Source organism: Dreissena polymorpha, chromosome 8 (genome assembly GCF_020536995.1).
Source record: "Dreissena polymorpha isolate Duluth1 chromosome 8, UMN_Dpol_1.0, whole genome shotgun sequence".
In the NCBI taxonomy this organism is placed as follows: Eukaryota; Metazoa; Mollusca; class Bivalvia; order Myida; family Dreissenidae; genus Dreissena; species Dreissena polymorpha.
Window position 1 is genome coordinate 47,555,868 of NC_068362.1, and position 22,805 is coordinate 47,578,672.

General features: G+C 37.1%; 1 protein-coding gene across 7 annotated transcripts in view; it reads right to left on the reverse strand.

The window, feature by feature from the left end:
- Positions 1-22,767, reverse strand: part of LOC127841556 (uncharacterized) — an 86,662-nt gene extending 63,895 nt beyond the window's left edge. For 6 of the 7 annotated variants that reach the window (XR_008031106.1, XM_052370473.1, XM_052370471.1 and 3 more), the window contains exons 1-6: positions 12,548-12,569; positions 11,787-11,840; positions 11,146-11,255; positions 7,984-8,095; positions 2,309-2,364; positions 1,199-1,792 (exon numbers count right to left, since the gene is read on the reverse strand). Coding sequence is in view for 6 of the 7 variants with exons in the window: in XM_052370473.1 (XP_052226433.1) it covers positions 1,199-1,792; positions 2,309-2,364; positions 7,984-8,095; positions 11,146-11,255; positions 11,787-11,840; positions 12,548-12,554 (933 nt within the window). In the remaining variant the exon portion in view is untranslated. Of the gene's footprint in view, positions 1-1,198; positions 1,793-2,308; positions 2,365-7,983; positions 8,096-11,145; positions 11,256-11,786; positions 11,841-12,547; positions 12,570-22,708 lie in introns of those variants that run through there. The other variant, XM_052370470.1, reaches the window with a different exon arrangement.
- Between the last annotated feature and the right edge of the window lie 38 nt (positions 22,768-22,805).

The following is a 22,805-nucleotide window of genomic DNA, read 5'->3' on the forward strand; positions in this document are numbered from 1 at the left end:
GTTTTTTCCTTCGGAAAACCTGGTAAACAAGGGAGGCAAATGCTGTAAAAAAAAGAACATGCATAAACGGTAGTTGTTTCCTTTGTTTGAAGCATGCTTAATCCTTAAAATGCCTATTTCCAGTAACTGTGACCTTCACCTGTGACCTTGACCTTTGACCAAGTGACCTCAAAATCAATAGGGGTCATCTGCGAGTCATGGTCAATGTTCCTATGAAGTTTCATGATCCTAGGCCTAAGCGTTCTTGAGTTATCATCTGACAACCACCTGGTGGACGGACCGACAGACCGACCGACAGACCGACCGACATGAGCAAAGCAATATACCCCCTCTTCTTCGAAGGGGGGCATAATAAATACATCGGACAGTGAAGAATTTAAGTTGCATTATGAAACAGACTAATGCATTTCATTTTAATGATGCAACCAAATTCAGTGTTTTTTTATGGCAATTTCGGGGCCGATATTCGGCCCCATTCCCCTCAAAAAAGAGTATATATTTTTCCCCCATTTTGTAAAAAAAATCCCCTCCAGAAGTAAAAAAAAAATAATAAAAAAATATTTTTTTTTAATTTTTTTTTTTAGAAAGAACTGTTTCATAATCATGACAAATATATCACAAATTTATTTCATAAATAACTAACAAAGTATATAACTAAACTTTATATGATTTTTAATTATTATAAAGTGTTATATTAAATTAGATTAGTTTTTTCCAAATCAGTGGACTTTTCACATGAATTGCATTTTTCTCCCAAAATGGCCAGGAAAAGGCCTGATGTATCTATATTGTGTCAATATGCCAATTTGGTCCATTTTATTGATAAAAAATGCTCAAATTTGCCATTTAATCGATTTAAAAAAACTCAATTCGACTCAAAATGGCTAAGGAAACTGAGACTGTGCATGAAGGCTGAACTGTCTGACACTAATGTTGAAAAAATCATTGATATATATTTCAGAAAATGGACAGACATTCTGCTGTGAATATTATATTCATACAAACATGTGTATTCATATAATAAATATCATTACATATAAAAGAGTGAATTTTTAATTTTCCCCTTTTCCTAAAAAACAACGCATTTTTTCCCCTTTGGACGGGCCCCGCCACCATTCCCCTATAAGTGAAAAAAACCCACTGAAATTGTGTCTTTCAAGAGTCAAATAAAAAGTGAACAAATGTAGAAGTTGAGTACCTTGTCACACTTGTGCTTCTCCACCATAATGCCTGAGATAGTGACAGCTCTGTCTGCCCCTATCTTGCTGATGCCGGGGATAAGAATCACGTCACTGTCACGACTAGCTGTATCTTCTTTGCAGTCAGGTCCACTGTCATTGGCCACTGTTGAACTTTCATGTTTCTTGAGATTGTCTATGGTATCTTCTTTCCCGCATTGTTTGCTAACAATCTCATTAACATTTTTAACATGTTCTCCATCAGAAATATGTACCATACCGTCAGAGGATTCCTCATCAGTTAAAATTTGTATATCATTTCGGCTTTCTTCTTTTTTTGTCACTAATTTTCTAATCCCTTTTGTTGACAGATTTCCTTCTTTACCCCCTTTTGCTCCTTTCAACTTTCTGCTCCTTCCACCAGGTCTAGATCTGATGGTTTCCCGGTTTCCAGATGTTTGTCCCCCATTGCTGTCACTGTCATCTGCAATCTTTGCCTGGCTGCCACCAGTGGCATGACCTCTGCTCTGGAGTGACTGGTTATTGTGGTCGGTCTGCTCATTTAGTGGCATGCAGCCTGCATTGACATCTTCCTTGGACTGGTTGATTACATCCTGTAAGTACAAATAATACAAATATATATAATAAAACAAGAGCACCAAATAACTGGTGCAAACGCTCGGCTGTGGATGCAGTTTTGAATAAATGAAAACGTATCAGAATAAAAAAAAAATTAGCGGTCACAGTGACCTTGACCTTTGACCTAGTGACCCAAAAATGGGTGTGGCGTGTAGAACTCATCAAGGTGCATTTACATATGAAGTTTCAAAGTTGTAGGTGGAAGCACTTTGATTTTAGAGCAAAATGTTTAGCACGGCGGACGACGAGCTGGCTATGACAATTCCTCGGGTTTTCTCCGAAAACAGCCGAGCTAATGATAAATGACACTTTATATCCCAGTTCTCAATTATTAAGTTAGTAAGTCTTTCAGTAGTTTTCTAATTAGGGACATTTATTAGCTTGGATTATGTGACCCGGTTTTCCCTTTTATTATGTGACCCTATTTTCCCTTTTATTATGTGATCCTGTTTTCCCTTTTATTATTTTTGTTCTCAAAACATATTACCTACCACAAAAATTTTCTTCTCTACCACGGACAATCCTTCAATATGTATGCCCGCTTCAACTGAAACAATCAGTAATGCTTTTAGTGGACTTTTATCAGTTGTTTATACTTACTTATTTTTCTCATTACTTACTTAATATATTTGTGGACTAAAAACATGGGACAAATTTTAATCTGAAATTTGTGTATTTTTGAAAATATCCCATGTAAGACTTGAAACTTATCTTTGTTGATCATTCAATTTTTTAATTAAGAAGAAGCACAAAAATCCTCTAAAATACGTATCCAACAAATAATTATTGTATAACAAGAAATGTGTCTGAACGACACGGATGATGAAGGCTGTATTTCACTGGATATCGATTATGTGAACATTTAATACAGCATGTGTGTAACAATCCTTTGTTACTGTTCATACAAATACAGCCTATTTCACATATGTGACATTAACCTTAAAGCAAGCACCAACCTTGGTGCATACAGCATCACATACATAAAGAAATAGTATATCACATGAACATCTACAATCCATGATACCCAGTGTTCATTCTGGGCAACGCCATTGCGTGATTCCTGCATCAAAATATTAATGGGCGCAATCTAAATAATATCAGTGGGCCATTCGGTGCATACATAAGATAATTGGCGCATTAAAATTTATATGAGTGGGAGATTTAATTATAAAAAACAAAGCGACGGAATTGTATTGCGAATTCTAAACACTGGTCTGCCGAGTCGAAATGTAGGTGGAAAATAACCGTTGCTTGGCTACCGCGGGAGCACTGTGTTGAATCATGCACTTTCATTGTATGATAGATGTCACATGTCAGCAAACTGTGTATATATCATCAGAAAGTGTTGAAAACATTTGTCAACATATTTTGTTGTGATTTTCAAACGTTTTTAATAAAAAATAAAGTGTTTAAACATGTCAAAGCGTAAAGCAGGAAAGGAGAGCACCGAGGGACGAACTCTCCTACATTTTTTTAAAACACAAAAACAAGGGAAAGGACTTCTGATTAGGAAGGTGGATTGGAAAAACAGCAGATGCTTCGGCCGAAGCGAGTAGGCCTACATCGTCTGCTGGTTCAAGGAAACCTTCGGAAAATGTAGATGATCATAAATTCCAGAAAGGTTGGTTAGATAAGAAATTTACGTGGTTGTCGTACGATAACAATTAAAAAAAAATGTTTTGTGACATTTGTAAAAAGCATAGTATTAGTAAAAGTAACATGTTTGTTAACTGCGGTTCGAATTTTTGGACAAGTACTCTGAATAGACATGCAGCTGGTAGTGACCATAAATCCAATAATCAGGTGGCCCCTACAAAATCTTTAAATGGCCCACTAAATTTATTGCTGATGGGCCATTGGCCCACCAGCAATCTGGCCCAGAATGAACACTGGATGCCAAATAAGGACTATGCACAAACTAAAAGAGTTTAGAGTTTTATTTTGAAATATTTGTGGCCCCATTCCAAATCTTAAACTATAGCTTTGTCACAGACATGACGCATACCCCCACATGCCGCATTGACAGACTATTTTGCATGCTGTCTTCACAAAACATAAGAAACTAATTTATGGCGATTTTTAAGAATTATTGTGCCATTGTTATTTATGGCCATTTTGACCTTTGAACTCTTGAATTCTTTCGCATGACACCCGTCCAATGACTGTGAACAAAATTAATGTACAGAGTCATTTTAAAATCTAACAATGAATGACATAGTTATGGCCCAGACAAGCTCATTTATGACCATTTTTCACTTTTGAACTCCAAGTGTGACCTTGACCTTGGAGATATCGACGTCATTATTTCGCATGACACATTGTCCAATGATTGTGAACAAATGTACCAAGTAATTTTAAAATCTCACAATGAATGACAAAGTAATGGCCCAGAAAAGATCATTTACGGCCATTTTTTACCTCAGAACTCACAGTGTGACCTTGACCTTGGAGATATCGTCGTAACTCTTTCGCGCCACACACCGTCCAATGATGGTGAACAAATGTGCCTGATGATTTTAAAATCTCACAATGAATGACAAAGTTATGGCCCGGACAAGCTCATTTAAGGCCAATTTTGACCTTTGAACTCAAAGTGTGACCATGACCATGGAGATATCAATGTAATTCTTTTGAGTGACACACCGGCCAATGATGGTGTACAAATGTGCCTAATGATTTTAAATCTCACAATGAACAACATAGTTATGGCCCGGAAAAGCTCATGTAGGGCCATTTTTGACCTTTGAACTTAAAGTGTGACCTTGACCTTGGTGATATCAACGTAATTCTTTCGCGTGACACACTGTCCAATGATGGTTAACAAATGTGACAAATAATTTTAAAATCTCACAATGAACGACATAGTTATGGCCCAGACAAGCTCATTTATGGCCATTTTTGACCTTTGAACTCGAAGTGTGACCTTGACCTTGGAGATTTCAACTTAATTCTTTCGTGCGACACATGGGCCAATGATGGTGAACAAATGTGCCAAATGATTAAAAAATCTCACAATAAATGATAAAGTTATGGCCCGGACAAGCATTTGACCTTTGAACTCCAAGTGTGACCATGACCTTGGAGATATTGACGTATTTTTTTCACACGACACACCGTCCCATGATGGTGAACAAATGTACCAAGTTATTTTAAAATCTTAAGATAAATGACATAGTTATGGTCCGGACAAACTTTCGGTTTAAAACACACTAAGTGACCCCATGACCTAGTTTTTGACCAGGCATGACCCATATTCAAACTTGACCTATACATCATCTAGATACAACTTGTGACCAAGTTTGGTGAAGATCGAATAAAATTTCGGGACAGACGGACAGAACGACCAACGGACGGACAGACCGACAGGCAAAGTGACTCCTATATAGCCCCCATTACCAATGGTAATGTGGGTATAAATATACCAGTATATATTTTACCAAAATGACAGCCTTAAATTCTCATTAGAAGGTTTCCAAAAAAAAATTGAGTTGATCATTTTAGCCATATTATTTTGAAAGATCACTCTCGACAAAGTTATGGGTTCATCACAAATATGTTCTTTCACTACATGCACATAAGACTACGTGAAAACTTCAAATGTCTACTGTGAACTCGACATTCAAATGAGCGACATGGTTGTTGCACGACTTACGCCACATTGATAGGATGATCATTTGTGCCTTACTTTTTTGAAGTCCCATTATGCTCAACAAAGTTATGAGTTGGACACAAACATGGCCTTTTCAATTATAAATATCAGGAATATGCCAGAAACATTTATTTAAACTGTAACCTTGATCTTTAAGCAAGCTACATGGTTGTCTTGATATGATGATCTCATCTGTTAGTTTGTCCTTTATAATATCAGGAACAAAGCCATCGGCCATCCCAGCCCGAAATGATCTTTTTTAACAAAACAGAACCATTTTTTATTTGAGTCAAGATATAATTGGTAAAATGTTTTGTGCAAGCTTTGTTTTTAGGCAAAAATTCTGACTTCACAGCAATGTTTTTGATTTACTGGAATCATTTTCGAACTTGGCAAAGATAAAATTAGAACATTAAGACATATGGACAAAACATGCTAGAGTATTGTTACAAGGTTTCAATATAGCCACATAAGAAAAATAGCTTCTGAAGCATTGACAAGTTAAATGATGATTGGGTAAAAAGGGCAAGTCACATGATGTTTACAAGGTTCTACTATATCATTGTACATGTAAGAACAAGAGATGTGTTTGTCAGAAACACAATGCCCCCTATTGCGCCGCTTTGATACCATAAATTTGACCTTTGACCTTGAAGGATGACCTTGACCTTTCACCACTCAAAACGTGCAGCTCCATGAGATACACATGCATGCAAATATCAAGTTGCTATCTTCAATATTAAAAATGTTACGACCAAACTTTATCGAAGGTTTAAGTTTAAGGAAAGAAAAATACAATATTATTTGACCTTTGACCTTGAAGGATGACCTTGACCTTGGCTTTTCACCACTCAAAATGAGCAGCTTCGTGAGATACACATGCATGCCAAAAATGAAGTTGCTATCTTCAATAATGAAAAAGTTATCAAACTTTAACCAAGGTTAAAGTTTTGGGACACACACAATGAATGAATGACAGACAGACAGGCCAAAAACAATATAACCCCGATCTTTCGATCTGGGGGCATAAAAATTTCTCCACCATTTTGTTTTTGTGTTTTCCAACCGTACCACTTCAAATACAGCGCTTAAACTATGGCCATGTAAGGAAAACTGCCCCACCCCTGGCGGCCATGTTATTCAACCAACCAGAACAATGTATGAACTCATCCAATTTATCATTGGGATACATGTTCTGACCATGTTTGATTCCGACTGAACTTAAAATGTGAATTCTATAGTGTTAACATGGTTTTAATATAGCCATATAAGGAAAAATGCCCTGTCCCCTGGCAGCCATGTTTTTTATTAGACAGTGACTGGAACCATTTTGGAACACATCCAAGATATCATTAGAACAAATGGTCTATAGTCATATAAGGAAAACTGCCTGGCCCCCTGGCAGCCATGTTTTTGAACCAACCTGAACCATTTTAGAACTCTTCCCATATATTGGGACACCTGTTCTGACAAACTTTCAAGAAGATTGCACAATGCATGTGGCCTCTAGAGTGTTAACAAAGTAAATGTCAGCGATTTTCCTCCTTCTTTATAAAGTACCGGTAAACGGTACTTTCCCAATCGAGCGAACATTCCCAAATTCCCAATCGGCATCTGAAAAAATCCCAATCGGCGTCTGAATTTTTTCTCAAACCGATTGAAAGTTTCGTAACAAAACCCAACTTTCGGCGAGCGAACAAAGAAAATCGTACAGTTGTGTGTAACCACGCGCTCGATTAATTTCAGGTTTTATTACTCAGCGCGTTCAATCAATAGAGTCGTTACTGTTTCCGGATCTTTTGTCAGGCAGCCAGCGTACTGTTTAACATTGGTTTGTAACCTTATCGTAGCTTGAAATGAGTCATCATAGCAAATATTATGCAAAAAAACTAAAAAAGAGTCATCAGGCAAGTGGATACCGTTTACTGACGCAGTTTGGTTTCAAGATTTCAAACCAAGCCCCCGAGGCCTGTGGATATGAGGCCGTGTAAAAACAGGCCCCCGAAACAGTGTCATACCAGGCAAAACTAGTAATTGATTTTGTGTGTTCTTTATAATATTTTGTTATTTATATCAACTTTATTACTTAATGGTCATTAAGGCATGTCTGCAAATGATTATTTTAATGGGTATGTTCAATTAAGTATAAACTGTATGATGTATTCAATAAGACCCAAACTTCACGACGCCATTTTCCCAATTTAAGGATTTCACGACTCAATTTTTCCTAATTTTGAAGTTTTCACGACTCAATTTTTCCCAATTGGACCGGTACGGGTACTTTTCCCAATTGGACAAGGAAAATCGTTGAATGTTGACCATGTACGATGCAAAAGAGGCGATAACAAAGCTAACCATGAGCACTTTGTGCTCAAATGAGCTAAATATGTAAGAGACGAGCAGACATTTCCTCATCCACTTCAAAGGGAAGTTTAAAAGGGTAGCAAAGAGAAACAAAGTTTTAAAAAATCAAGGATGGAGCCTTATTTAGCCTCGTGAAAACAAGTCCTGTTATACCCAGTTTTCTATCTATGCTGTTGAGATCTTCCGATTGCTCGGAGTCAACTGTTGCCTGCTTTGTTTTCCCTCTCTTCTGACGCTTCGGACCTGGATCATCCAGGATCTCAATCTAACAAGAACGAATGGATGCACTGTTATTTACAAATAGGGACATTCCATAAAATAGTCGGGAGATTTGACCAAAAATCAGGACATCTAAAACAAGAAATGGCGCGTCAGAGGCCGACGCCTATCCCCATGCCGCATGTTTGACCCAGGGGGCACCCCAGGGTTGGTTATGGGGCATGCATAGTTGAGATTGACCGTATTGTCATAAGAGATGTTCAGTATCAATTGGAAGTGAATCGGTGTAGAAATGAAGAAGTTAATGTTAAATAACATAAAACAAGAGATGATCATGTGTGTGGCAGAAACACAATGCCCCCTCCTGCGCCGCTTTGATTTATTTAAAAAAAAATTATCATTTGGCAGGTTCATTACTTACCTCCCTTTGAAGCTTATTACTTCCGTTGGATTTGTTTTTTTGACCTTTGAACTTGAAGGATGACTTGACTTTCACCGCTCAAAATGTGCAGCTCCATGAGATACATATGCATGCCAAATATCAAGTTGCTATCTTCAATATTGCAAAAGTTATGGCCAATGCACCATACCGGGGGCATAAAAAAAAGTGAAAATCTCTGACCTGGCCCCACCCCAACCCCCATTACTTTTGACCCAGGGGTCAGATCAAAATTCTTAATAGTGGAGGGTGGCACATATGCTCATAGCTACTATGTGTGTATGCTTCAAGTTTCTAGTGCTAATAGTGTAGGAAATAGTAGCAAGGACGATCGGACGGACAGACAGACGGCGGAGATAACCACAATATCCCCATACTTTTCAAAAAGCTTGGGGATAACAATCAATCATGCAACCTTGAATGTAGTCAGTAATCAGTATATTACTTACAAAACCTCATAATTTCTGGCCAAATATTGACAATAAATGTGTTTATAAACTTTTAGAATTGTGTGAACACAAACGTTCTCCATTTTCCGGAAGTACACACACTTGTGCACTATGAAGCTAACTCCATAAAGTAAAACGTGGGGCATGCCTCTATATGACATCCAATCAAGAGCATGTGTAAATCGTGTAATGCAATGTGTGCACATCAAGCACTTTTTTTATTCAACCAATCATCAATAAACTCTAAATTTAGATTGATGCAAAATACACAGAGTAGTTTCTGAAAATCAGTTGAAAACCGGAGCTACAGATAAGGTGCGTATTTGCGTAAATACCCAATGTAAAATTGCCAATTACGCATAGAAAAATAAAACTCTGCGTACTGAAACCCAATTGAAATTGCTGATTACGCATATCGTATTTTTCCTCTGCGTAATGAGTAAATCTGTCCCAGAAATACCAGGGTCCGAAATACCCGGATTCTTTCCCCTTCGTCCAAGCGCTTTCAGTATAACCTTCAGTACAATAATATGTACGGAAGAAAGCATCTTTGTAACTATGAGTTATTGTTGTAAAAATGTCGAAACCGCTAGGCCATTAAAAGGGAAGTATCGTATCCCAGGCACAAAAAACTCAATTTTGTGTTATTTAACCGCGAGCAACACAAAATCAGAAGCGGAAAATATAGTGAAACTAATTTTTGACAATATTGTGTCAGACAGTGCTTACATTGTAAGAAAACTGGTGGAAAACATTGTCAAACTTTTTTTTAAATCAAGACTGTATATTATGGATACATCTACATGATTACACAAGATCTCTGAAACTAATCAATTAAGAGTGGTACTTCAACCAGCTTATTCAGGTAAGCATTTGAGAATTTAAGACAATGAAAATACCCAATTTTAATACAAAAATACCCAATTGTCAATTAAAGTAGTGGGTACCAACTTTTTTGGTACCCAATTGAAAATGAAAATACCCAAATTGAACTCAAAAGTAGTGGGTATTTACCCAATTACTCAGAAAAGTTATCTGGAGCTCTGGAAAAAAAAGTACATTTATGTGAAACATCAATGTGTAAGGGCTCAATTTGTTGCATATACACAATTGGTGTTTTGAAAGGTATTTTAGCCTCAGGAGTAAGTTGGTATAATACACAGAATATGCGTAATAGTATCTTGCCCTCAGATTTCAAGGTAGAAAGCATATCTACTACACCACTGAGACCTATGTATGCATGTAATTATCTTATATTTTCTAGACATGTGTTAATTGCAAATGATACATTAAATGCTTATCATGTAAAAAAAGCACTTAGTTTCATTAAATGTGTCTTGTTCTGAGAAAACTGGGCTTAATTCATGTGCGTTGTGTCGTCCCAGATTAGCCTGTGCAGTTCGCACAGGCTAATCAGGGACAACACTTTCTGCTAATGGTATTTTTAGTTTCAAGGAAGTCTCTCCTTACTGAAAATCAAGTTTAGGCGTTAAGTGTCGTCCCTGATTAGCCTGTGCAGTCCGCAAAGGCTAATCTGGGACGACACTTTACGCACATGAATTAAGCCCAGTTTTCTCAGAACATGAAACAAATAAGAAAGCTATAACTGACAATCCTTCCAGATAAAGAAGGATATTTTTCTTGTGATTGCAGAGGCTATTACTAGTTTAATGATTTGAGAACCTTTGGCCAGATCATTTGGGAACAATTCTCACAAATGAAAAATAGTCTTATGAGAATAAAAACATGGGGATTAGTTAAATAGGGCAGGGCCCTCAATCTATCAAATCTGCCGCCGAATTTCGGTGGCAGTCCCTCACCTGAAAAGTATACGTTTGTCCCATTTTGGGGGGAAAAATTCCCCCTCAAAAAAAAAAAAAAATTATAGAAAGATGTGTCTCATGATTATTATATCTCAATTCTATTTCAATTTAATCTTTAAAACATACTTAATTATGAAAAATGCAATGAATATAGTGCAAACATGTACAAATGTAATAATGAGAGAGTAAGTAAAAAAATCCCCCAAAAAGGGAAACGCCGCTAAAATTCCCCCTCCTAAGGGCTGCGGACCCCTTCCCCCAAATTAGTGTGAGGGCCCTGTAGGGGCATACCATAAAGGGGCATGCATCTAAGCTTAAGTTATTTTGCTGAGGGGGTGACACATTATTATAACCCATATGATAGAGTAAAAAAAGCTCCAACTACCCCCATGTCATTGTGTTCATCAGGCATGTTGGATGACACATGGTTCCTGGCTGTTCCTCTGGTGTTTCTTCCAGCCATGTAGATTATGCTCTCAGACAGTGCATGGTTTTCTGAAATGTTGTATGGTAATAGTATAACAAGCACACCAAATAATGCTAAAGACTATATAGCATTTAAATAAATAAATGCTCTTAAACCAAGAGCATTGGGGGTAGCTAGATCATAACAGACCTCCTCCGTCCTATGCCACGGGTCTGAATAACGGCCCCATTCCTATTACAAATCTGGTTGTTTTTTTCAAACGATTACAAAGTTGATTTTTTTGGCTGCTAAAAATGCACAAAATAAAGTTACCTTAATCAGTGATTTTTTTTTGCCCAAAATTACAGCCGATATTCGGCTGCTTCCCAATTGCAAAAAATGACGTTTTTTCCCAAAAATTTGATCAAAATTTCCCCAAAAAAGACAACATTTTCCCAATAAAGCCAATAAGATTACATTGTAATTTAGCAATAATTTCGAACAAGTGCCGATCAAGCTTGTCGAGTCGTCGCCAAACGACAACTGACTTACGTATTGTTCGCGAATTTAGCCGAATACGATTGTACGTTGCTATCCACATCTCTCTCATAGATACCTACGATAGTTGATGTATCCCGTTTGTAAACGCCTGTTTTTACACACGTCCAAGATGGCTACAAGCAGATGAGAAATTTGCGAAGAGCGGCGAAAATGATAAATAACATTCAAATTAACAAAGGATATCATATGGTTATTACGGAATAATTTTATGCGTGTGTCCATTAATGCAAAATACAAAGTTTGAGATAAAAACAACAAATATTTATTAGAAATCTTCACAGTGAATGTGCATCACGGAAATCAGTGTTGGGAAATTGGCGTTAGTCTACCGGTACTCACAAAGTTAATGCATTTAAGCTGAGTATCGTTTGAAAATGGAAAGAGACAAACATGATATGATTTATATGTTAGTGGATCTGTGTATAATCAGATTCATATGCATATTCTGCTTTATTATGTTTGTCACGCTTTACAGTTTACTGAAATAGCATTGAACGGAGGATGTCAAGTGCAAGATGTTGAAAAGTAAAGAAATTAAATAAATTATTTTAAATCCATTTAATACATCATTGAAATAGCAAGACCACTAAAGCGTTTTTTTTAAATATTTGTTAATGTTTTCACCATATGATATTTAATTTAAAAAAAATACTGAATTAAATTCTTACTGTTAAAGAGGTTATGATTAAATGGTATATTTAAGAATCGATATAGATTATTGCAAGTTCAATATGCATGTGGAAGGATATTAACTTAACAATGTCTTCATTTTAAGACATTAAATTAGCACTTTATAATATAAAAATGCTGTCAAACATACTTTTCATGGTTTATCGCGCTTATTTTACCAATCCAAATGGCACAGGCTGTAACAAAAAAAAAATAAAAAAATCACTGTTAATCCGCAAACTAAACGTTGGGAAAAACCGGCTTGTTTTAAACCTGGCTTTGTATCATTCAATACTGCGCGCACTGTGCAGGTAATCATTAATCATCAAAAAGGCGTCTCACAACAGCAAATATTACGTTGCTAAAATAAGAAAAAAAAGATTAGAACAAGAGCTGTGTTCGTGAAACACAATGCCCCCTACTGCATCGCTTTGAAGCCATATATTTTACCTTTGACCTTGAAGGATGACCTTGACCTTTCACCACTCAAAATGTGCAGCTCCATGAGATACGCATGCATGCCAAATATGGAGTTGCTATCTTCAATATTGCAAAATTTGACTTTTGACCTTGAAGGATGACCTTGACCTTTAACCACTCAAAATGTGCAGCTCCATGAGATACTCATGCATGCCAAATATCGAGTTGCTATCTTTAATATTGCAAAATTTAACCCTTGACCTTGAAGGATGACCTAGACCTTTCACCACTCAAAATGTGCAGCTCCATGAGATACACATGCATGCCAAATATCAAGTTGCTACCTTTAATATTGCAAAATTTTGACCTTCGACCTTGATCTTGAAGGATGACCTTGACTTTGACCTTTCACCTCTCACCTCTCAAAATGTGCAGCTCCATGTGACACACATGCATGCCAAATATCGAGTTGATATCTTCAATATTGCAAAATTTGACCCTTGACCTTGACCTTAAAGGATGACCTTGACCTTTCACCACCCGAAATGTGCAGCTCCATGAGATACACATGCATGCCAAATATCGAGTTGCTATGTTCAATATTGCAAAATTTGACCTTTGACCTTGAAGGATGACCTTGACCTTTCACCACTCAAAATGTGCAGGTCCATGACATATGCATGAATGCCAAATATCAAGTTGCTATCTTCAATATTTCAAAATTTGACCTTTGACCTTGAAGGATGACCTTGACCTTTCACCACTCAAAATGTGCAGCTCCATGAGATACACATGTATGCCAAATATCAAGTTACATGTACTATCTTCAATATTGCAAAATTTGACCTTTGACCTTGACCTTTCACCTTAAAGGATGACCTTGACCTTAACCTTTCACCACTCAAAATGTGCAGCTCCATAAGATACACATGCATGCCAAATATAAAGTTGATATCTTCAATATTCCAAAAGTTATATGTTAAAGTTTTCGGAAGGACGGGCAAACGGGCAGACAGACGAAGCGACTATATGCTCCCCCCAAATTTTTTTGGGGGAGCATAATAAATCATGTCGAAAATCGATATGAGTAAATTATAATACAAATTATAAACCACAAAAAAATACAAGCTCAGCTGAACAAAGAGATTTTCTGGATTTTCTTTGAACCGTTGGTAAGAAGACCAATATGAAATGGACCGTTTTAGTTTGTGGAAAAGATACACAGTTTGTGTGATAGTGACCTTGATCTTTTACCTAGTGACGCCAATTTCAATAAGGTCATCTACTGTCCAAGGCCAATGCACATGTGAAGTTAGTCTCAAGCCAATCGGTCATTTGGTTGACGATATATTGATCGGAAACGATAATCACACTTAGTATGATAGTGACCTTGACCTAGTGACCCCAACGTCAATAGGGGTTATCTACTGTCCAAGGCCAATGCACATGTGAAGTATCAAGCCAATCGGATGAGTTATGGATCAGACGAACTTGTCTGCCGACAGACAGACTGGTCTACCGACATCCAGCAAAACAATATACCCCTTCTTCTAAGCAGCGCTTTCGTTAGTGGACGTCCGGGCGTAAATTACGCCTGAAAACGGAAGCTGTTCGTCCATTATGCAAATGGTGGAAGTCACTTGGACGTCCGATAATCTGCATGTATGCTATTTTCTAATACACAACACGTACAAATGTCAACAGTTAATCGGCTTAGTCAGACCGTTTTCTCCGCCTAAGAGCTACTGTTTTTCAATGAATTTCTCAGCGAGTTGCCATTATTGATTATTCCAGCTGTCAATCAAATTCTTCTTGTAGAGGTACATGTAACATTTTAAATTCAGTCGTTGATTTGTCGTAATTACTAAATATGAACAGTGCTCTATGCACTTGTATATGCACTTGCGTAAAATGGCGGACGTTTCCAGACATCAAAATATTGGTGGTATTTTGGTTTTAAAAATAGAAATCGTTATAATACTGGATTATTGGGTAATGGATAGAGTTGGAACATGTACGTATATTAAAATTCTGAAATAAAAATAGACAAAATTTATGTCTGGGCCGTCCAAAATTTTAGGCTTGGAAGTCAGGACTTCCAACTTTTAAAAGCTAACGGAAGCACTGTCTAAGATGGGCATAAAAAATGTCAGCAACAATAGTGTGTTGAAACATCGTCATGTTTATATTATTATAAGGTTACATGCAAAGGATAACGTCCTTAGGTTGCCATTCAGGTAAATTCAATGTGTATTTTAAGTTTATTCATCGCTTTCCTTTATTGGTAATGAACAACATCTGTTAAGTGAGGTGCGCTGAATCTCTGCGCAGAACTGCTATTGTGTTTATGACGGGGTTGCATACTCCCACAGCTGTCAAAGCAAAAATTATCAAAGGCTCAGGCTTCCTGAAAAGTCCCAAAAAGTGCCAGTCACTCGGACAGGCTGATAGAAAAGTTAGCCTGTCCGGACAAAAATTCACCTGACCGAACAGCATGAGTTTATAACTGAATAATTAAGTAAAGTTTAACTCATATTTATTGCAATGTGCAGCCTGTGTAAAAGTACACTTGATTAAGTAAAACAAAACACTTGCGTGTTCTAGTGATTACAGTGCATGATAGACAACAGCTTTAAATTCTAGTCAGACTCAATGGAAAATATATATTTTTATTGGGATCGAATGCATGTAATAGGCTATTTCATAAGATTCAGAGCTCCAGATAAGGGTCGTATTTTCGTAATTACAAATTATTTTCAAGTCCGTTACGTATTTATTTTAAAATCTTGTCGTACCATTAAGAATTACAAAATCAAGTTACGAATATTATTTTTACATCGGTTCGTATCGATTTTTATTGAGTTCTTTTCGCATATTAAAGATCTTTGCGGTGCTTATATAGAATGGTTATCGGGTTTGTTTAACAAAGCGCATTTTTTCCAATAAAAGCGGCGTATACAGTCTATCTGTCAAAACACAATGGCAGCGCCCAGAGAGCGTCCTAAAAAACTGCAAAGCGTCCAAAAACACACTTTTAACATATTGTGCGCAAAGTGAGCCGAAGTTAAATGTTTAGAAAGACATTATAGAAAAGATCTTAAACGATGTTGTATGTTCAGTTGCCGACACAGTCGGAAAAGCTAAACAAAATCAAAAACGCAACACGACGGGTCCAAACGTAAACACAAAAAAAACATTGAACGAGTGGAAGGGACAAGTCCCGTGGCTAATCGTTGAAAAGATTGAAGGGAAGACCCGTTTTAATTGTGAAATATGTAAAAATTCATCTAAGGCATGCAATCTAAGCACAGTTTGGGCATATGAAGGTATTTGAAAAATAAAATTGTATAATACTGAAAAGACACTGTTGAACTCGTATAAATAAAGTTGCTAGTATGTGTATTTTGATTTTTTTTGCATGAAAATAACCATTATTATTTATTTTTAGGTCATTTAGAAAAAATAAGAATTATTTTCCAAAACTTAGTAGTAACGTTAAGAATAAAATTTCAGAGTTAAGAATTCTTTTTGAAAATCTGGTAGTAATCTAAGAATTTCACAAAACTTTATTGGAGCTCTGAGATTTATTCGCAATATTGAGGGTTGAAAAAGTCTGGGGACAAGAAGGCCTCACATCAAAATGCTTAATTTACGAAGATTTTCAGAGGAAACTGTACGATTGAAAAGAATCGTGTTTAACTCGCAGAGTGCAAGTCTCTGCTCATGAGCATTCTTGGTTCAGGAGTCAACTGTGATGTATCCATAACCCCGTTTTAAAGTTAACAATTTCGCTTCATATTGATTGTTTTGATATGGCACAGTAATATGTCGGACCAATAAAATTGACGTTTTCGAAAAAAACAACAAAGGGAGAGCACTATTAAGAACTAGTGACTCGTTACTGTTCTTAATGACGAAAAGGCTCGAAATTCAAGAAAAGAGTGATTATAATGAGGTGTTTTCGTTGTTTTGGCAAGTATTAGACTTTTCGGTATTTAGTCATAATTTTTTTGGCCTGTCACAAGGACCAGCGATATTAGAAACTTGGACGGACCGTAAAGAATTTTGCCCGACAAGACCGGCGGTCCGGCCTTTTCAGGAAGCCTGAAGGCTCTGGGAGTCTGTTCCAGGGCTTTTCATAAGGAAATTGGGAAGAGGCCAGGGGCCTTTCAAATTGGGAATTTCATGCGCGATACATTGTAACTGCTCATTTTGGGAAGACCGTGTTTTAAAAAGTTTTTGAAACAGGGTCTTTTCATTGTGCAGAAGTATTAAAAGACACATTGTGGTGCATTCTTAATCATATTAGAGCTCATTGCTTTCAATTTGGGAGATGCCCAATATGTCTTAGTAAAAAAAAAAAAAAATCTTTTTTTTTACAATTTGGGAAATTCCTATATCAATTTTGGGAAAAAATGACATTATTTTTTTCCGGGAAGGGGCCGAATTTCAGCCCCTGTTATATAAATGTGAAAAGCCCTGGGTTTTATGGACAACATCTAAAAGTGCCTGAATGGCAGCCTACAGACGTTATGCTTTGCATGCAACCTAAAAACACTACGATATTTCCAGGGGTGTGATTGAGATGAAGTCTAAGGGGAGGAAAATTCTGTTGACTGATTTTGACTACCCTAATCACGTGGCACAGTGCATAAGTTACGCAATGACAAACCTTAAAACAGACATTTTAATAAACACCATCTTAAACTTATCAACAAGATTTTTTATGCAAATCGCTTTATAATCACTTATGCTATGCAAAGTCACCAGAATTGTGATCAAAATCAATGAGTGTTCCGATACCTGTGAACCATGATGGCAATCTTTCGTTTGAGCCGATTGCCTTTACATTATACATGATGTCAACGATGTTACAGTGTTCAACTTACGATAATTTACCACAGTTAATGTAGTTCAAGATTGTTTCACATTAATAGAATATGACTTCAGCCTTACCAAAACAGGCGATCATCCGTACCCATTTAGAAAGTGGTATCGCTTTCTGATTTATATCCAATGTTGTTTCTTCCCTTTCCCGTTTAAATTTGTTTTTCAATAATTGTTAAATCTTCGAGATTGTGTGAGATTTGTTCGTTCGTCTTCATTAATGCTTCTCAAAGGCGCCATTTGCAATCTAATCATCAAAGAAATATGAAACACATTTTAAAAGACCGCTTTCATTGGAAGATTGGGAAACGACAGCCAATGACATCACTCGTTTAAAAAAAAAGCTAAGACAGAATACCAGTAAAATATGCATAGAGGTGTCGCAAGCCGCGGATTTTTTGGGCCGCTTATGAAATACACCCGTGGATTCGGTCATACATTTACCTTTTTTGTTTGGAATTTAGCCGAATCGCGGAAATTACTACAGACAACCCGATCCGCGGAAAATCACACCCCTGATTTCAACACCATTCTTGCTGACATTTTTTAACAGTGTAAATATTCAACGACATTTGACACTGTTATCAAATTAGGTTACATCAAATAGTACGATGTGCAAAAGATTCATGTATTGTGACCTTACCGATGTGACTCGTTACTGTTCTTAATGACGAAAAGGCTCGAAATTCAAGAAAAGAGTGATTATAATGAGGTGTTTTCGTTGTTTTGGCAAGTATTAGACTTTTCGGTATTTAGTCATAATTTTTTTGGCCTGTCACAAGGACCAGCGATATTAGAAACTTGGCCGGACTGTAAAGAATTTTGCCCGACAAGACCGGCGGTCCGGCCTTTTCAGGAAGCCTGAAGGCTCTGGGAGTCTGTTCCAGGGCTTTTCATTAGGAAATTGGGAAGAGGCCAGGGGCCTTTCAAATTGGGAATTTCATGCGCGATACATTGTAACTGCTCATTTTGGGAAGACCGTGTTTTTAAAAGTTTTTGAAACAGGGTCTTTTCATTGTGCAGAAGTATTAAAAGACACATTGTGTGCATTCTTAATCATATTAGAGCTCATTGCTTTCAATTTGGGAGATGCCCAATATGTCTTAGTAAAAAAAAAAAAAAATCTTTTTTTTTTACAATTTGGGAAATTCCTATATCAATTTTGGGAAAAAATGACATTATTTTTTTCCGGGAAGGGGCCGAATTTCAGCCCCTGTTATATAAATGTGAAAAGCCCTGGGTTTTATGGACAACATCTAAAAGTGCCTGAATGGCAGCCTACAGACGTTATGCTTTGCATGCAACCTAAAAACACGACGATATTTCCAGGGGTGTGATTGAGATGAAGTCTAAGGGGAGGAAAATTCTGTTGACTTATTTTGACTACCCTAATCACGTGGCACGGTGCATAAGTTACGCAATGACAAACCTTAAAACAGACATTTTAATAAACACCATCTTAAACTTATCAACAAGATTTTTTATGCAAATCGCTTTATAATCACTTATGCTATGCAAAGTCACCAGAATTGTGATCAAAATCAATGAGTGTTCCGATACCTGTGAACCATGATGGCAATCTTTCGTTTGAGCCGATTGCCTTTACATTATACATGATGTCAACGATGTTACAGTGTTCAACTTACGATAATTTACCACAGTTAATGTAGTTCAAGATTGTTTCACATTAATAGAATATGACTTCAGCCTTACCAAAACAGGCGATCATCCGTACCCATTTAGAAAGTGGTATCGCTTTCTGATTTATATCCAATGTTGTTTCTTCCCTTTCCCGTTTAAATTTGTTTTTCAATAATTGTTAAATCTTCGAGATTGTGTGAGATTTGTTCGTTCGTCTTCATTAATGCTTCTCAAAGGCGCCATTTGCAATCTAATCATCAAAGAAATATGAAACACATTTTAAAAGACCGCTTTCATTGGAAGATTGGGAAACGACAGCCAATGACATCACTCGTTTAAAAAAAAAAGCTAAGACAGAATACCAGTAAAATATGCATAGAGGTGTCGCAAGCCGCGGATTTTTTGGGCTGCTTATGAAATACACCTGTGGATTCGGTCATACATTTACCTTTTTTGTTTGGAATTTAGCCGAATCGCGGAAATTACTACAGACAACCCGATCCGCGGAAATCCGCGGATCCACGGAAAAATCACACCCCTGATTTCAACACCATTCTTGCTGACATTTTTTAACAGTGTAAATATTCAACGACATTTGACACTGTTATCAAATTAGGTTACATCAAATAGTACGATGTGCAAAAGATTCATGTACTGTGACCTTACCGATGTGACTCGTTACTGTTCTTAATGACGAAAAGGCTCGAAATTCAAGAAAAGAGTGATTATAATGAGGTGTTTTCGTTGTTTTGACAAGTAATAGACTTTTCGGTATTTAGTCATAATTTTTTTGGCCTGTCACAAGGACCAGCGATATTAGAAACTTGGCCGGACCGTAAAGAATTTTGCCGGACATGACCGGCGGTCCGGCCTTTTCAGGAAGCCTGAAGGCTCTGGGAGTCTGTTCCAGGGCTTTTCATTAGGAAATTGGGAAGAGGCCAGGGGCCTTTCAAATTGGGAATTTCATGCGCGATACATTGTAACTGCTCATTTTGGGAAGACCGTGTTTTTAAAAGTTTTTGAAACAGGGTCTTTTCATTGTGCAGAAGTATTAAAAGACACATTGTGGTGCATTCTTAATCATATTAGAGCTCATTGCTTTCAATTTGGGAGATGCCCAATATGTCTTAGTAAAAAAAAAAAAAAATCTTTTTTTTTACAATTTGGGAAATTCCTATATCAATTTTGGGAAAAAATGACATTATTTTTTTCCGGGAAGGGGCCGAATTTCAGCCCCTGTTATATAAATGTGAAAAGCCCTGGGTTTTATGGACAACATCTAAAAGTGCCTGAATGGCAGCCTACAGACGTTATGCTTTGCATGCAACCTAAAAACACGACGATATTTCCAGGGGTGTGATTGAGATGAAGTCTAAGGGGAGGAAAATTCTGTTGACTGATTTTGACTACCCTAATCACGTGGCACGGTGCATAAGTTACGCAATGACAAACCTTAAAACAGACATTTTAATAAACACCATCTTAAACTTATCAACAAGATTTTTTATGCAAATCGCTTTATAATCACTTATGCTATGCAAAGTCACCAGAATTAATTGTGATCAAAATCAATGAGTGTTCCGATACCTGTGAACCATGATGGCAATCTTTCGTTTGAGCCGAATGCCTTTACATTCTACATGATGTCAACGATGTTACAGTGTTCAACTTACGATAATTTACCACAGTTAATGTAGTTCAAGATTTTTTCACATTAATAGAATATGACTTCAGCCTTACCAAAACAGGCGATCATCCGTACCCACTTAGAAAGTGGTATCGCTTTCTGATTTATATCCAATGTTGTTTCTTCCCTTTCCCGTTTAAATTTGTTTTTCAATAATTGTTAAATCTTCGAGATTGTGTGAGATTTGTTCGTTCGTCTTCATTAATGCTTCTCAAAGGCGCCATTTGCAATCTAATCATCAAAGAAATATGAAACACATTTTAAAAGACCGCTTTCATTGGAAGATTGGGAAACGACAGCCAATGACATCACTCGTTAAAAAAAAAAAGCTAAGACAGAATACCAGTGAAATATGCATAGAGGTGTCGCAAGCCGCGGATTTTTTGGGCCGCTTATGAAATACACCCGTGGATTCGGTCATACATTTACCTTTTTTGTTTGGAATTTAGCCGAATCGCAGAAATTACTACAGACAACCCGATCCGCGGAAATCCGCGGATCCACGGAAAAATCACACCCCTGATTTCAACACCATTCTTGCTGACATTTTTTAACAGTGTAAATATTCAACGACATTTGACACTGTTATCAAATTAGGTTACATCAAATAGTACGATGTGCAAAAGATTCATGTACTGTGACCTTACCGATAATGACACTTTTTGTTGACAATATTACAACAGTTTCCAATATGGTGAATACAGTGTGTGAAAGAATAACAAAGTAAGCAAGAGCACCACATAACGGGTGCCAACGCTTGGCTACGGGTGCCAACGCTTGGCTACGGGTGCCAACGCTTGGCTACGGGTGCCAACGCTTGGCTACGGGTGCCAAGGCTTGGCTACGGGTGCCAACGCTTGGCTACGGGTGCCACACTTGGCTGCGGGTGCAGTTTTGAATAAATGAAAGCTTGTCAGAAGATTTTTGTTGTTGTTTTTATTTGTTTTTTTAGGTCACAATGACCTTGACCTTTCAATTAGTGACCAAAAAATGGGTGTGGCATGTAGAAGTCATCAAGGTGCATGTACATGTACATGGGAGGTTTCAAAGTTGTAGGAAGCACTTAGATTTTAGAGCCAATGTAAAGGTTTTAGCATGACCCCGGATGGCAGGCTGGCTATGACAATACCTCGGGTTTTCTATGAAAACAGCCGAGCTAATAAAATCAATTATTTCTTCCTTAATGGTACCATTTGCATGTGTTTGAGATTGAGACAGGTTTATGTTGATAAGTTTGTGCAATATTGCTAAGCCTTTGCAGTGGTGATACAATTTTGCACAATTGGACAATAGACGGCACATTGCAACTCACAGCAACCCTTTGGGTTATAAAGCTGAGAGTTGAATTTTTGCAACATCTAAAATGTTTTTTGTTGTTATTTGCTGATATTATATTTTAGTCGGACTCACAGAAACTGATTCAGACTGAAAAATATATTTAAGGCAGTCCGTCCGAATGATTGAGAATTTTTTAAGATTTCGCGAATACTAAATAGATATATCCGTATCCGAACGTTAATACGTCCGAACACATATCAAATTCTTAATCATCACACAATAGCATTTAAGGGCGAAAGGGCTTAAGAGTTGTAAGTAATATATCCATTATAATAACTGTATGAACGGTCCGAAAGTGTTAGTTAATAAATGCCACTCTATCTTATACGAAACATTTACCATTGCTTCAATGAAATCGAGCGGATTTGTGAAATATGGCGGGATTGACCGGTTGTATATTACGGTTACATTGCACTCGATTCATCCAAACCGTACA